The sequence below is a fragment of the Pleurodeles waltl genome, chromosome 10 (genome assembly GCF_031143425.1).
Source record: "Pleurodeles waltl isolate 20211129_DDA chromosome 10, aPleWal1.hap1.20221129, whole genome shotgun sequence".
NCBI classification, from domain to species: Eukaryota; Metazoa; Chordata; class Amphibia; order Caudata; family Salamandridae; genus Pleurodeles; species Pleurodeles waltl.
In genome coordinates, this window is record NC_090449.1 from 781,012,980 (window position 1) to 781,028,604 (window position 15,625).

The 15,625-nt window shown below is 41.9% G+C and overlaps 1 protein-coding gene across 8 annotated transcripts in view; it reads right to left on the minus strand.

The window, feature by feature from the left end:
- The window catches only part of OSBPL3 (oxysterol binding protein like 3), a 911,347-nt gene that overhangs the window by 65,407 nt on the left and 830,315 nt on the right, over positions 1–15,625 (minus strand). For all 8 annotated transcript variants that reach the window (XM_069211408.1, XM_069211401.1, XM_069211406.1 and 5 more), the window contains one exon: positions 10,398–10,524. In XM_069211408.1, coding sequence (XP_069067509.1) covers positions 10,398–10,524 — 127 coding nt within the window. The remainder of the gene's footprint in view (positions 1–10,397; positions 10,525–15,625) is intronic.

Here is a 15,625-nt window from a genome sequence, read left to right on the forward strand (position 1 = left end):
TAGTCACCCTCTGAAGGGTATTAGTAACATTCAGTGGTCAGAAGATAGTAAATGAAGGCTCTTTGTTTACCGTCTTACAACGAAGGGAGAGAAAGAGTGCCTAGAAAACATGAATTGCAAAATGGCAGAACTAAAACGTGGGCCTTCACAACCAAAATGTCTTCAAAGGAGCCTAGGTAACCTATTGTGCACAGGAGCTGTGGACATGCACACATTGCATATTACCATCTTTAAAATGTTTTCACATACTCAGTTGATTGTTCATTCGCTGCGAAGAACTTTGCATTGGAATGGCAGGTCCAACACAGTTTCTGGCCTCACTACCCGCAGTAGAATTTTAGGCTGCAACAAAACAATGATTTGGTGGGAGGAGATTTGCTTCCTGGAGAAGCCAGGGAGATGAAGAGAACTGGGTAGATAAGCTAGATTTCAAAGGCAGGAGCCGCTGCAGAAAATAGATGCCACAGGACCCAGACCACCCAAGTCACATGATCTCTAGCCAGATGGGAGCCCTCACTAATTAGTTTCGGATAGGGGATTGAAGGGGGTGTAGTTAGTTGTTAGCCATACCTCTGGGATGGGTTAGAGAAACCACACACACACACACACACACCAAGGAAAGATTTTCTCAATTTTGATTTTAGGAAGAATAGAGCATTCAGAGTCAAAAATATGCCACACTTCACAGGAAGTGAACATATCAAGGGGAAACAGCTTTATTCCTGTTGGTTGGGGTGTCCCTCCATGTGCAAACCCTAAATGGAGGATAAATATGGCGGAGTTGCAGAAGCTCGTCAAAAAAAGTGAAGGTCTGCCCTACTGGACCCTTGAACTGCACCACAGAAGGTTTACACTCAAAGACTGCACCTGCTGCACTCTAGACTCCACAAAGAAAGGACTGTGCCTGGCTCAAAGGAAAGATGTACATTCCCTGATCAGCAACAGGTATAGCAGAGCTGAAAGAAGGCACCAGTCAGGACAAAAACAGGATCACCCTAGCTGAACAGATGCAGTTGGGGTTTTCCTGGACTGTGCAGGTGCACTGTGGGAAATTGAGTCCTGCCCCCCAAGAGGCAGCCCAAAGTCTCAGAACCCTGGGCTGGTGCTACTAGACCCTTGCTTTCCCCAAAGGAACCAAGAAACTGCAAGAACTCAAAGTTTGGAAACTTTCAGCAAAATTTGGCAGAAAAGCTCCAGGAGGAGACTGGCTCGACATCGAGAGTCCAGACGTCGTCGTCGTTCGGCTCGGGTTTTGGCCTGACACTGCTGGTTTGCCTAACTGGAAGCTCCAGAACTCCTCCCCATCGAGGGGAAGACTTCTAGAGGCTCACCAAGGTAATGCGCTGCAAGAGGGCCCTGTCGTTGAATCGCACTTCAGATGCGAGAAGCCCATGGACCTGCCGATGAGAGAAAGCTCTGGAAAAAAAAACACTAGTTCCAAAAGTAAAGTTTTGACTGGGACCTAGCCGCTGCTTATCTGACCCATGCTCCATCACGGTCAGCCTAAAACATTGACTTTGTCCTAGTCCACCGTGACCAGAGAGAGGCCATTGGCGCTTTAAGCTTTTCATAGCTAGAATGCACAAATTTTTATTTCATCTTTGAAAATACACATCTCCATTTCCTTACATTTGATTTTTGTCGTTTTGGTGTTATTTTAAAGATAAAATATTCTTCATGTTTCTAAATTAGTATTGGATTTTTAGTGTGTTGTGTCTTAATTATTGTACTTACTGTTTTGGTGGTATTAAATACTTTGCACCTAACTGCCTCAGTCTCCTAAGATAACCCTGACTGCTCGTTTGCAAAGCTACCAAGCGTTGAGCATGGATTAACCTGCTGAGACTTGACTGAACCTATTAGTGATTGTGGTATTATTTCTAATAACCCACTTTCTTACAGTGTGGCAACACAGGTCTCTGGCTCATCTGCCGAGCTGTAGTTTAAAGCTGCAGCTGCAAATCTTCCGCTTGAGAGAAGATCATATCCTGCTAGGCATAGTTGTGGCATGGGCAAGTGTTAATTAACTTCAGGTACGTCGGCTATGTGCGATTTGTATCAAATGTCGGAAATTCATAGCCTCGTTGCCCACTTTTGAATGGCAGGCTAAAGATGTGGAGGAATCTAAGAGAATACGATCCGCAGGCTTTTTCGTTTTAATTTTTTTTAACTAATTTCTTTATAACAGAAGTAAAATTCTGTGGACAAAAACTTGTATATCTGTGTGATTATGTGAACTTGTTTCTCAATTTAATTGGATTTGCCTCGGTAGTTCGAATCTCAAATAGTGAAGAATCAAGAAAAATGGAATTGTAGTTCTTCCACTGAAATAATTCTAATTGGGATGGAAAAAAAAGTCTAGGGGACGTTAAAAAATACAAAAGCAGATGTACTCAAGCGGACTTCAAATTTTACTATTACGCTGTTAGGTTTTTTTTTCTTCAAAAAGTGTACTGATGTACAATAATCGGTTTAACATGCATGTGGAAAAAAACATTTGCAAAATAACAAAATTTTAAACCGGCGTGGATTAAAATGCTGAATGTTTCCAATCTATTTTCACAGCATCCAACATCAGACCGTGATTTCACCGAATGGATTCCTTTGGTCTGTCGGCAGGCTTTGCGCGTGGGCGGTGTGTGCGCATGTATGTCAGAATGCTTCATCCACATTGGCTGGGACTGGTGTAATGCAGCTAGGTTAGCATCCATAGAGAGGACCAAGTGTAAATGTTATGTACATACCTGGACACTGTGGGAGGTTCAACTTGAAAAGTGTTTTCCTTTAAGGTGCAATCAGCTGCTTCTAATTTGTACAGCCAGCAGCGTTGGTTTTACACACTTGATTGCTCTATTGTTGTCTAAGACAATACAACATTATACAATGTTTCTCTAAAGCCTCTCACTTTAGGGAATGTTGTAACAGAGAAAACCAAACACCAACTTGTATGGCCTCAGAAGAGACATACCACAGCCTGCTGAAAATAAGACATGGCTGGTTTAGCCCCTCTATCGAAAGAGGCTGGAGAACATTTCTAACATGATGCATTTGTCCAAAGACTATAGAAACAAGTAGCATACCATAAGGATTTCGCACCCTTCGTGTAGGACTGTAAACCACTGGCAAAAATATTCAAACTCATACTGCCGGAGGCCACGGCAAGAATGAGCCCATGGGTCATGCTAGTCCATGCAGATCTGAAGGGAGCACCAGCACCCTTCCCACCTAGAAAATGCCAGAGCGGCAGAATAGTCAGTCTGGTCCGGACTAATTCATCAGCTCAGATAGAAGCAACACAGCTTTTTCTGTTACCAATTTATTCCATCCCCTCTGTAGCATCTGGTAGCATACTGTATAGCTCGCGTAAAGAAACAAGGCCGTCATTTAAGGACGTAGAAAAATGTCTGATGAAGCATGGGTGATAAAGAAGATAGGCACTGCAGAAAATTGCAGCGTATTGATACGTTTCTAAGGCAATGAAATCACTTACTTCCATAGTAAAAGATCATAGAGAAACTATTGCAACCTATTCATCAATTATTATTAATAAATACTACCAATTACCAAATATTATTGGGGATAAGGGACAGCTGTATACTAAACGATAGCTTACGACACCCCAGTGTGATTTGTCAACACTTCCTCTAGATTTAGGAAAAAAAAAAAAAGACTAATTTTCCATTTAGATTCAGATAAGAAGTTAAAAAGGTATTACCACACACACACACGTTAGCCTGACCAAGCAACTAATAGTTGACAACAAAGATGCTTGCAAAAATAAAGCAGAAACACTAATGAGTCTAAGGTAGCAAACAATATTCGAAAAGCAAATGTGATGGGTAAACATCTAAGTGAGAAAAGGCAACACAACGGAACAAAAATATAATTAAAATGAGCAAGACAGGACATGAAATATCTATGGAAATTAAATACCACACACATCGCCTACTTTGAAAGGAAGGCAGGTTAAACACATAAATCTGTCAAGCATGAAGTGGCCAATGACACTCTTATTTCCTAAAATGTGAACCGGGGGGGGGGGGGAAGAGACAGCATGGGGAAAGCCTTCATGGTATAAATTGTATCTGCAGATTTAACTATATCAAGTCAAGAGCTTTGCTGTAGCGTAAAGGAAATAATCAAATACACAGCACATTATATCCTATACCCAGTCCCAGGTTGCATCTATCCATACACCTGTTAAATCATCTCAACTGCAAGATCTGCTCTCCTCACTATGCTGCCACTCTCAGCTCTTTTCGTCTCACTAAGCCGTCTTGCTTGCCTCCTCACACACTAGTTAATTATTCCTCCCTTTCTGCTGAATATATCACATATTCGCTTAACAAAGGCCCAACACCACCTTAAGCCCAACTCCTTCCTCTGTTTATTTCAATATCTCCTTCAAGCTCTCTACTATCCTCTTGCCTATATCTGTTTCTGGGCTCGTACTCAAAAAGTTGATAATCCATCATGTACACCCATGAACCCACCTGCCCCAAAACCTAATAAATACTTTGCTCTACTATCTCTCAACAAAAGCACCTACTTCTCTTTCAAATTTCAGTGGTCGTACCGCTAACACAAAAATACACTGCTTACCCATCTGCCACTACTAATAGTCTGTCTCCCTTTTTTCCTAAAATATCTAAATGACTGGTGTTTAACAGTTTTGTTAATGGTTACGTTTCTAAAGGACTGCTAGACCCAATTTAATCTGTTTTTTAAGGTCTGCATTCTACCCAAACTGCCCGCTCCCATTTCTCCAAATCAATGAACTCTTGCCATCACAATCACCTCTTGTTTGATCACATAATTCTTTATCTTTCAGCTTCATGTGGTCCAGCTGATCACATCACCCTACGGAAAACACAATCAAACCTAAAGAAGAAGTTACGCACTTTTGGTAACAAATTATCTGGTAGAGACATTCTAGATGCAGATTCCTTATCTTAGAATTTCCCCCAGGCGTCAGTCTGGATCCTGAGATTTCTCTTGAGCAGTATCCCTGCGAATGGCGGTCGTCTCCACATACGTCCTCTTGTTCGACGGATATGACACTGCCGCTCCTATATAGGCAGTACCTGGTGTCCTGATGTCAGTTTCTTTTCGTGACGTTTCATGTCAGAAACACGGAGTAATGACGAACACTGCCTGGTGCGTCAGAACTAGGGCCCTGAAAGGGAAGTCTCTGTCCCTAGAAATCAGTTCGCAGAGCAGGGAGTATGGATGGGTCAGTAAGAAATCTGCAGCTAGAATATGTCTCTACCAGATAATTTGTTACCGAAGATAAGTAACTTGTTCACCTGACGGACTTATAGTTGCAGATTTCTTACCTTAGAATAGATACCCAAGCAATAACATCCACGGAGGAGGGTCTGTGAACCAAGATCATACTAGGAAGTCTAGTAGGACCGAACAGGCAAAGTACCTGTCCCATTGGCAATGTCATCATGATCAAGGATGGGATCTTTCTTTAAAATGGTCATGGTTGTAGTCTTCTTGTGCTTGGAAATTCAGAATGGCCTTTGGTTTCATCTGGACAGTCACCAGAGGCCTTGTAGTCTTGGTCTGACCACAAGCTTTGTGAGGGTCTGTCACCAACATTTGTTTGTGACAGTCCCTGCATGGCTTAAACCCTGGCTTTAGAGGCTAACACTTCCCTTGCACACTGAATACATTTTGAAGAAAAATCTGGTTAAAGACCTGGGAGAAGCCCAGAATCCACATTTGAAAGTGAAGAAAGAAGGGAACTGACTTTGGCATGCACAGGTGTTGCTTACATGAGGCTCCTCCTACTCATCACTTCTGAAGTGATACGTCAGCACAGAGCCGCAAGATTCTATGCAGCGGTGCACTGGAGAACTGCTCTAAAAGTTTCCAGCTCGAGTCTGAAACAAAGATTTTTTAAGCAGAGTGGCAAGGTATCAATATTTTAACACACAACTGAGATGTCACAAAGGTGAACTTTAGGCAGTTGGTGATGGTGCTAAAGAACGTCTTGTGTAAAGACTTAAACCAAGCAGCCAGGCTGATGCATTTATGTTAAGCAATAGTAATTGCATGAACATGAAGAGGACCATTGTCAAAATTTGGAACATTTACATTACTCATATATCTTCAAAATTATAAGAACTGGATGTATGAACCTCTGTGCTGAGATGATTTGTTTAATTTGCAATATGGTGGTTTACCGAATATGCAGCCCTTCCTTGGACAGGAAGGCAAAGGATCACTAAAGTTTTTGTACATTTTAGAGATGTTTTCATGTTTAACAGAATTTACTCAGGGGGAGGCAGCTGCTCATTAAAGACAGGTTATAATTGTGATTTCTAGAATGCTAATTTAAGTAAAATGATATATGATAGTGGTCAACACAAGACCCTAACCTGAATTTTGATTGGCACTTGATATAAAGAAAATTGAACAAAAATATATCAAGAGACAGTGTGCATGTCTAATGCCTATTTATTGCAAAAGATTACAGCATCAGTAAAGTAATGGTTAAGTTTAAGTTGACACTGAGAAAGTTTTCTGTGGTTTATACATAAACCGTTTTGGTACAGTGTCGAAACTGCATTGCATGTATCACTCACTTTGCATGCCTGGCAGTGTTTTGGCATGACAAGTTTTGTGCAGTTACGTTCAGAGCGTTTGAGGCAGGCGAGGACAGAATTATGGAGGTGGGGAGAAATCACGTGCAACTGACTTTCCTTAGGCACCAAAACATGTGATTAATACAGCTGACACATGGATTGCTCTGGCAGGGTAATACTATCAGGATTTCTCATGACAGACATTCTAGAAGTCCTATTGTAATTTATATCATAATATATGTTGATGTCATAGCATATACAAATAAAAGATGCGGGAAGTAAAGTTAAGTATCAGCATAGTACGTCTTCCAAATGATCATTATGCAGATATATTGAAGGCAATACAGCTAGAGCAAAACATTGCCGGTATGAAGTAAAAATGTTATGTCTAAGGCAAGGAAGTACCACATGTTTGGCATTTAAATGCCTTTGAGAACTATTTTGCGCAATTCTTTGATAAATGTGCAATGAAGCAATTTGTGGTGCACACGGGAGTGCAAGTAACTGTTCTCACAGACTTGGAAACAGCTTCCTTTCAAACAAACAAAAAACTGGGTTCTACAATGCAGTAATAAAAAGCACCGGCAAAGCCAATTGGTCTTGGCAATGCAAGAGCTACTGGCTTTGTCAATGGCAATGTGTTGCAGCATTATATTGCCAAGATCTATTTGACTTATACTGGGAATTTTGTTAGATAACCTGTAAGTTTTTATTTTTTACTGTTAGGTTTCACTTTTCAATTCAGGGTTTCAAGTTACATACATGCAAACTCTTGGATGTGGATATTTATTGGAAAAGTGCATTTTCAGTGCACTAAATAGGTGTGGGTGGCAAGAGTGTGTGTACCTGTGCATACAAATACAAAATGTGTTATGCACATCCAACAAGGAATATTAATGTATAGCTTGTAAACGAGTTAGAGCAATCTTTAAAATCTGTTTGACTTCTGCTCCAGTAGGTGGCACTGTTCTTCGCATAAATCAATGTTTCACGCATCGGGCCCATTTACATACTGGAGCGAGATGCTTCCGTTGTTTTTTACAGCCAATAGAGTGCACTTGAGGCTAAGAGCATACAAACGTCCAGCGTGAGCTCTGCTGACATGCTATTCTTCGTATAAATCAATGTTTAACATATCAGGGCCCCAGTTACACTGGAGTGCAGCGAGCTTCCGTTTTTTGCAGTTGATTGAGCTCACTTGAGGCCGAGAGCAAGGTCTTATTGGGAGATAGAAATCTAATAAGAATGTCTGGCATGAGCTCTGCTAATATGATTTACTCCTGTGAGCCACTCTCTATGCTTGATATGCCCTCTGAATAAAAACTCAAAAGGGACTGATGATGCACTTGCCTCCGCTCGTAAGAAGGTTAACATATTTAAAATTTACTTGGGAGTTTTGGACTGTTTTGAAGGTCGTTCCTCCACTGTGACGGTTTGTGGCTTTAACACACGTGGTATGGCACTGAAAAATAGTCCTGAAACAATGCTTAAACAAACATTTGGAATGCAATAATCTTGTGTTTGTTCGAGTTAGAGCTCATAGCGCTGTACATTACTGACTGGACTTTTATTGCCACACAGACTGAAAATAACAAAAGGAAGAGAGCGAGGGTGAGCTGGCCCTGAAAAAGACCCCCCCCCCCCCCTACTGTTGGTTTATGTTTACAGAGGGAGCTTGTTGGGAGGAGTAACTGAACAAGCACCCACACTGTTGAGGTGAAACAGGCAAATGCTAAAAAAAAGTCCCTTATGGAAGAGATAAACAGGACATAGCGTAATTACACAGTACTTTGTGCTACTCCTAAAGTGAAAAAAGACAGGACAAAGAGGCAGAACGGACCACTAGCAAGCAAGGATTTTTTAAGGACACTGCAACTAACAAATGAAAACACTGGAACTCACTGTATAGTATACTTAAAAGTATACAGCAGGCCGAACGCTAACGCTCGACCTAAAAATACCTCACTTTAATGTTCTGCAGCACACGTCTGAAGTTTCTCCTGCCTCACACTGCTGGCTGGACAATGGCATCCACGCCAATCCAAGCACTGCTCTCTTGCTGCCTACAATACTATACACCATAAGAGCAGTGCTAGACTGGCAGGAGCAGGCAATGACAGCACTCAATCAGATGCCTTCGGAGATGTGCCTTTAGCCTTCTGTAATCAGCAGCTGAAAAGCAGCTGAGAAGTAAACTGCAGGTCAGACTGGCCAAAGTGAAAACACTGACCAATCTGACATGCACAGTTAAGTTAACAGCCTCAGTTTGTCCCACTGTGATGCAGTGAGGTGGTCAGGTGTTCATAGCCACATGCCTATTGACGAACCGCTCCTGATGACACGCCAATTGTTTTCTCTTTTCACATATTCACTCTCAGTCTATAAACCGAGATCTCTGGTTGTGTCACAGTCCTCCCTCATTGGGTGGCTATCAAATAACTAATATTAAGCTTCTCCACAATGGAAAACTCTAAGTTTCTCCCACTTCAGCCCCTGCTGCACATTCTCACCCTACCCACTTTTCCTTGGCTATCTTACCCGCCCTATCTGCATCCTGACAACTCGTAGTAAATGTTAACGCTTCTGCGATCTGAACATTTATAACTAAGACAGCTAACAGCAGGCAGGTTTTACTTGTTGAGCATTCAAAAGAATGCTGTCTTTTTATTTCTGTCACAAAGCAAGAGACGGCTGTCCTCACTAGTGCTTATCAAACTTGAATAGTGTGATAGTCGGAGGGTTGTTTCTGCCCTACTGAAGGTCTGCTGCCTCATTCAGAGTAAGTATGTTAGGAAGGGAAATTACTCTGGTCTCCGACACGAACATACTTCTCGACTGATTAAGGGGAGTCAGAGGTTTTGTCATTTGTCTGTCCACTTATTTAGAGATGGCAAACAAATGGCAAGCTTTTACATTTCACTTGCCAACACATTTTGGATGGTGGCAAGTGAACGTAAAAACATTTCAATGTCCCCCTCCCCTAGCCATGATAACAAATTAACATGGGAAGGGGGTGATTGCTTTTTTATTTAAAACAGAGAATCATGCTTTGGTGAAAAGGAGTTGGACAGCACTGTTTCAATGCATTCACAGGAAACTCTGAAGGCGGTTCCTGTCAATGTAGAAAATGTCCGCTGAGACAGCAAACATCTCTAAATTTGGAGTGTGGTTACTACGTCACGGTAATGAAGTAAAATATTCTGTCGCTCTGACTGAGCAGCCTTACTCTAAATCAAGGCCAGGGTGTTCTACAATGCTGACTCAGTCTGGTATGGGGTGTGAGGGTGTCTGGGTGCAAAATATTTTCCATCACTGGAAAGAAAGAACAATACAAATGCTGTATTGCTCTAGGCACACATACGACTTCGTAAAACTAAGACTGGGGTAAGGAAACAAATATGGGTGTCGAGTTGTGGTAGGCCAAAATCTGTAACGATTTAAAGATACTTCTCATGTAAACCACAATTTATTGAAAAAACGTCAGCTGGTCATGTTTATTGCCTATCATATGTAGACGTTTTCGAAGAATGCTGTTTAAAATACAAGCTCATCTACAGGTTTGACGGTCTGATAATGAATGTGCAATAAATATAATCGGAGTTAACATATTAAGTATACTGTGCTTTAATATTTAATATATTCTTAATGTAATTTTGATAACTGCAAGGTTTCTAAAACTACAGACTGTTATATATATATGCTATGTTTGAAAGATTTCTGAAAAACTCGGTACTATAATAATAACAATTTTGCCAAAAATGGTCTATGCAGTTATTCAATTAGTTGCATATTTTACTATACCTTTGGTCTGGTCTAAATCTTGTATCTGTAGATGGCAGCAAGTGTTTGATCTGCGGGTCCATTTCATTCAACTCCAGAGCATACCTTGTAAACCCGTAATATTGTTCAAAATCCTTAGGCATTGGATCTAAAAGGAAAAAAACAGCAGTTTACAACTTATGCCACAAAAGTTAATTTGCGACCAACAGTCCATTTTCGGAGATGTTACCTCTGAAGAGTTTACAGAATTCTCCAATACTGTGGATGTCAGCCCAGTGCTTACAGATGCCCACTCCCTCTGCCGCTTTCATTCGGACACCCTCTCGCAAAAAAATAAAAAGTTACACATTACGGAATTATGATATGGAAATAATAAAAGAGTGAAGGAGAGTGTTGTATCAGGTGTGGCCAGTTTTTTTTTCTTTAAATCTATCTAACAGTGTGGGATATGGGCTGAACACCATTGTCACTGAGAAATTCCGATTCAAATGAACGCAACGGAGAAAACACTGCTCAAGATAAAAATACTATTTTGCTTGCAGAATGGATTTATTAAATGACTGTAAAATATAACTTCTACAACCAGAAGGGACGTGTGCAGAAGGTTAGCACAGTGTGACCTTGCCTTATATACAATCCTCTCTCCAAGTCAAACTCGCATCTGCTTTTAAGACCTATATTCTTCTCTTTCCAAACAAGGTGACGTCCAAAGTCTGCTTCGCTGATGCTGCAAACATTGGTGAAGTAGGTCTTTGATGAAAAGCGAGCCCTTCCCAAGGAATTAGTCTTCAATTAGCATAGGGATTATCTATTGCAGCAGAGGGCGCTCTGGTACCGCATGAGTTGTAAAAGAAACTTCTACCAGTAGATGAGTTACGAATGCGAATTCCTCTCTACCCAGTCAGATTATGACTGCTTTCTTGTAGCATTTATGCAGACTAAAAAGGATCCCTATGTATAGGACAATGGCCACTAAATTAACTACATATTTTCCTTAGAAAGAATGTTAGTTCGGATGCCAAGAACATTAAACATGCCTAGAATACAATCGGCACCCCGCAGCACTTTGAAATCCACCTACAGAGTCATCAAATGTACATCACGAGCACTCAAATCTATGTTAGTAGCATGTTCAGCTACAGGGAAGTGACACTTTGCGTGCACCACAAAGTCAAAAGCAATAGAGACACCGTCGTAGAAGCGCACATCTAATACCATGGATACATCTGACTTAAGGGAGGCCGTGGTGCATGGACGTCAATCCACCGACATTAACTTTTACTTGCCTCAGCTGCCGTGGAAGGGCATATTTAATCTAATTGTACTCCATTTTTATTACACGAATAATGAATAATATATTAATATTCACAGTGTAATTAAAAAAAAGGGACGGAAAACAGAGTGGAGCCCCAGCTGACCTCCATAAGGACGAGCTGCGTGTGTTCCTGGCACTGAATTTGCCACCTCTAAAGCCAGAGGTCGCAAAGGGCGTGCCAGCTGCGACCCCTGGTGACCACTTAATGACGCCCACGCCGTGGTGCCTTTCACGTTTATAACATGCCCTAGCGCCACATTCCAACATGAAACTCTCTCTAGGTCTACTGCATTTGGAGGCCGCTCTGACACATAGCTGGGCGAAGTGACTATGAAGATGGAGTTTGGTCAGTGGCTTGTCCCACTGAACAGCCACTATCTTGTGGTCACAAACATGATCTTCGTCTATGAAGTGGTGCCATAACTCAGGGCCTGACTTAGCTAAGATAGTGCCCTGGGAGAAATCAAATGTGGCTTCTTCCTGCTCCTCATCTCCACTCCCCAAGGTTTTCACGTTACCCTTTTCAAGTGCTACGTATAACAAGAGCTATTACTATCCTCAATGCTTTAACTTGTAAAAAACATAAATTTAGTTGTCCAAAGTTCTTCTAAAGAGGTTGTGACCCACTTTTTCCAGTGATGTGGCACACTACCTTCTGTGCTCCTTTGGGAGCAATAATCACTCGTGGACCTACTAAATCAGTTCAGGTGGGGTGATTTACCACGAGTAAAAACAAAATGAATAAAAAACAGCACAAAATTGCTCTAAGGAAATATTCCAGTACTGGTTTTGGTGCTGCATGGAAGAACTTAGGAAATGGGAGGAAGAGAAGTAGTCAAAGGACCAGAGCTGCTGACTTGGAACTGGGGATTCAGGTTCGAATCCCAGCTTTGCCCCAAAATACTGTGATTCTGGGAAAACACCTAGATTCCCATGTCTTAAATAATGAATCTGGCCTTGTCTAATGAGGTGCTAGTTTAAAGTCATGTAATGTACTTGCTTCCAAGTTAGCGCTATGTGGACTAAAAAAAAAAAAAAAGTACCCTTTCCTGGGCTATTGTGACTTAGCTTCAAAATTCACATGGCCTTTTTTTTCTTAGCAAAATGTATAGCCCAGGTTTCTTCAGATGCTTTTTTTCAACCTGCCCCTTCAAGTAGATTCTCAGACTCTACCTTAAGGTGGAAAGCTCGCAATCTCCTGTTGTACACAGGAACCTCACCAGTTACTCTCAAAACCAATGCTACCCCCTTTCTAAATTTCTGGTGATTAAATTAGATCTATGTGTAGTAGTCCTAGTAGCCTATTAGTGAACAAACCCTGTAAGTTTGACAAAATGTTATACCTTCCATATATTGGATTTGAAAATAGTCTCACATTATTAAACAGAAGTGTCTGTCTTTGTCCCACGTGAAAGGAGAGCTAGCATCCACTTTTATAAAACTCTGTTAGGACTTCAGAAAAGTATATGAAATAGCTCACTAGGCTGAGCACCACCGCTTCAACCAGCAGCATGTCCAACTCATCCATTCATCTTTCTGGGGTGACGGCATGCATACCAAACAGTTAGAATACCACTGTGATCTCCTGCTGATCTCTTGCTACTCTGCTGCTTGCCAACAATGTCATGTGTGCCCTTGTAGGGGAACAGAAGATTGCAGAGGAGGAGACCAGTCCACATGGAATAGAAGCAAGGCAGACGGGGGCGACTCCTCCACTATGGCAGAGGTCTCGCCCACCCCCCACCCCCCGCCAGCAGCAGAAGCTGCAAACCTTTCACAATGAAGGGATAGTAAACTATGTTTATTATCCTTTCACTGTGAAAGGGGAGAGACCATGGGGGATGACGAAGGCGAGGGGAGTGCACTCAGTGCGCATGTATGTTTGTCTGGCCGTCTCTGCACTGTGCTCTCTCCAACCCAGCACTATGTTGCTGGAGAGAGCAGGCACAGTCTCCCAGTTTGCCTGGGAGTGCCCTGGCTGGGCATTCCCAGCCAATCCTAACACTACTCTGAGCAGCGTCAGGATTAGCCGCCGGGCAGGATGGGGGCCTGTGCCTGCCTCAAGTGACGAGGGGAAGGGAGTGGCATGGCGGCAAAGGAGCAGGTAAGTTTTTATTTGTATTTATTTTTTAAATTAAATGATACCCCCATCCCCCTGCGCCGCACCCGCCTCCCCCATTCAGAGTTCTGTGAGCCGTGACTGAAGGCAGGGTTTGCCGATCGTCTGACAGCACGAGGAAGAATGGAAGCATTACACCACAGCAGTTCCTGCTCTGCACGTATGAGATCGCCAATGTGCTGGTGTGTAGTTGACTACCCAATGAGAGGTATTTTCTGCCAGTAACGTTATCAGCCGGAAACTCCTAGCAGCTGCTGGTGGCCTTTGTGGGGGCCAGGAGGGGCTTGCGTTCAGTGGTCAGGTCTCCTCTTTCCCTCACCTGAATCGCCTATTCAGGTGCTAAATGAAAATTGAGGGGCCGAGTGGGAAAGTGATAAAGAGGGGAAATGGAGGCAGACAGGATCATTTATGCAACACTTGAAGAAAATGGACGAGACAAAGACAGTCAAACTCCATACAAGGTAGCCTCAATTTATAATCAGCTGACACCAACCTCTTTCAAACCACAGCCTGGTTAAAGGACTTCTAGTTTCCACTGTTTAGGATGGGATCCATTTGACGTGTAGTTCTTTCACCAGCAGAGTTTACCACTCTGTTTAGAAGCAATATCCGAATAATCTGAAGCACTACTCCCAGGGAACTGATAAACAAGTTACCCTCGGTAAAAATATTGCTCTCTCTCTCAGGTTGATAAAGTAGGCAACAAGTTAGCATGTCTACTGCACCAGCGACTCCTGACTCGAAGCAGTGTCACAAAGGAATCAAGGCCAGAGCAGGATTAGGATCTAAGACTGCAGAGGGAGTTAAAGTCCACTGCCCACTACTCTTTGAAGTACATTTTGATTAGTGTTTTTTGTTTAGTTGAATGTTTATACCATTTGGATACAGACAGATGCACAGCCTGTCTTGTCTGGACAACAGATGAGCCAAACAGGCCATAGAAGGACAGACTCTGTTAAACGATGGTCTGGTGCCTGAATCAGGGACCATCCTTGCATTGTATAGTGCAGCTAACTTTGGACAAAGTCTAGTTCTCCTAATAACACTGATGCTTTGCATAAACGAAAGCACAGGTATCTTATGCGATAGACAAAGTGAGTATGCTATCAGCAGCCATTCAGTAATTATGTCACCAAACCATTCTGGATGCTATTGCTGCACCAGCTGAATCAGAGCAATACTAACTGCTTCGGAAGACATTTGATGAAAGCAAGTTTAGAAGAATTGGGCAAGACCCATACAAAAAAACATAGGGTCACTTGAAACTAGAAAACCACATTGAGGGGCAAAACCTCTACATCAGACCCCCATTCCCTGGAAACATTAAGCACAATAACAATTGGTGTTCGGTAACATTTCAGCATCTTACAGCTGGGCCGACCTCACTCTGTTTCAGATCTATAATGACAAAGTTGCACATATCTCTCTACAGGAAGTCATTTTCCTTAGTACCCATAGACCCTTATACATTTTCTTACAGTACATCTCTCAAACAATAATATTACCAAGACGACTGGTCCAGTGTTAGGACTTTTGGAAAAAAAAATATTTGGATGAAAACCGGTGTGGGTGAATTTCTTTCTTTTGAAAAACTACCTTAATGAAATTGTATTTTATTCATCACACTATTAATAACTAAACCTAGTATTGTACTATAAATGCTAGTATGATGGTGATGCCTGCGCCGAGGATGTACGACCACGACGACTTTTGATGGAGTTTGAACACAAGCATATCTAGTCTCTGCAGATTATTCACAAGTTTCATCAATTTAAAATTGAATAGTAAAAAAATAATTCGACCAAAAATATATCA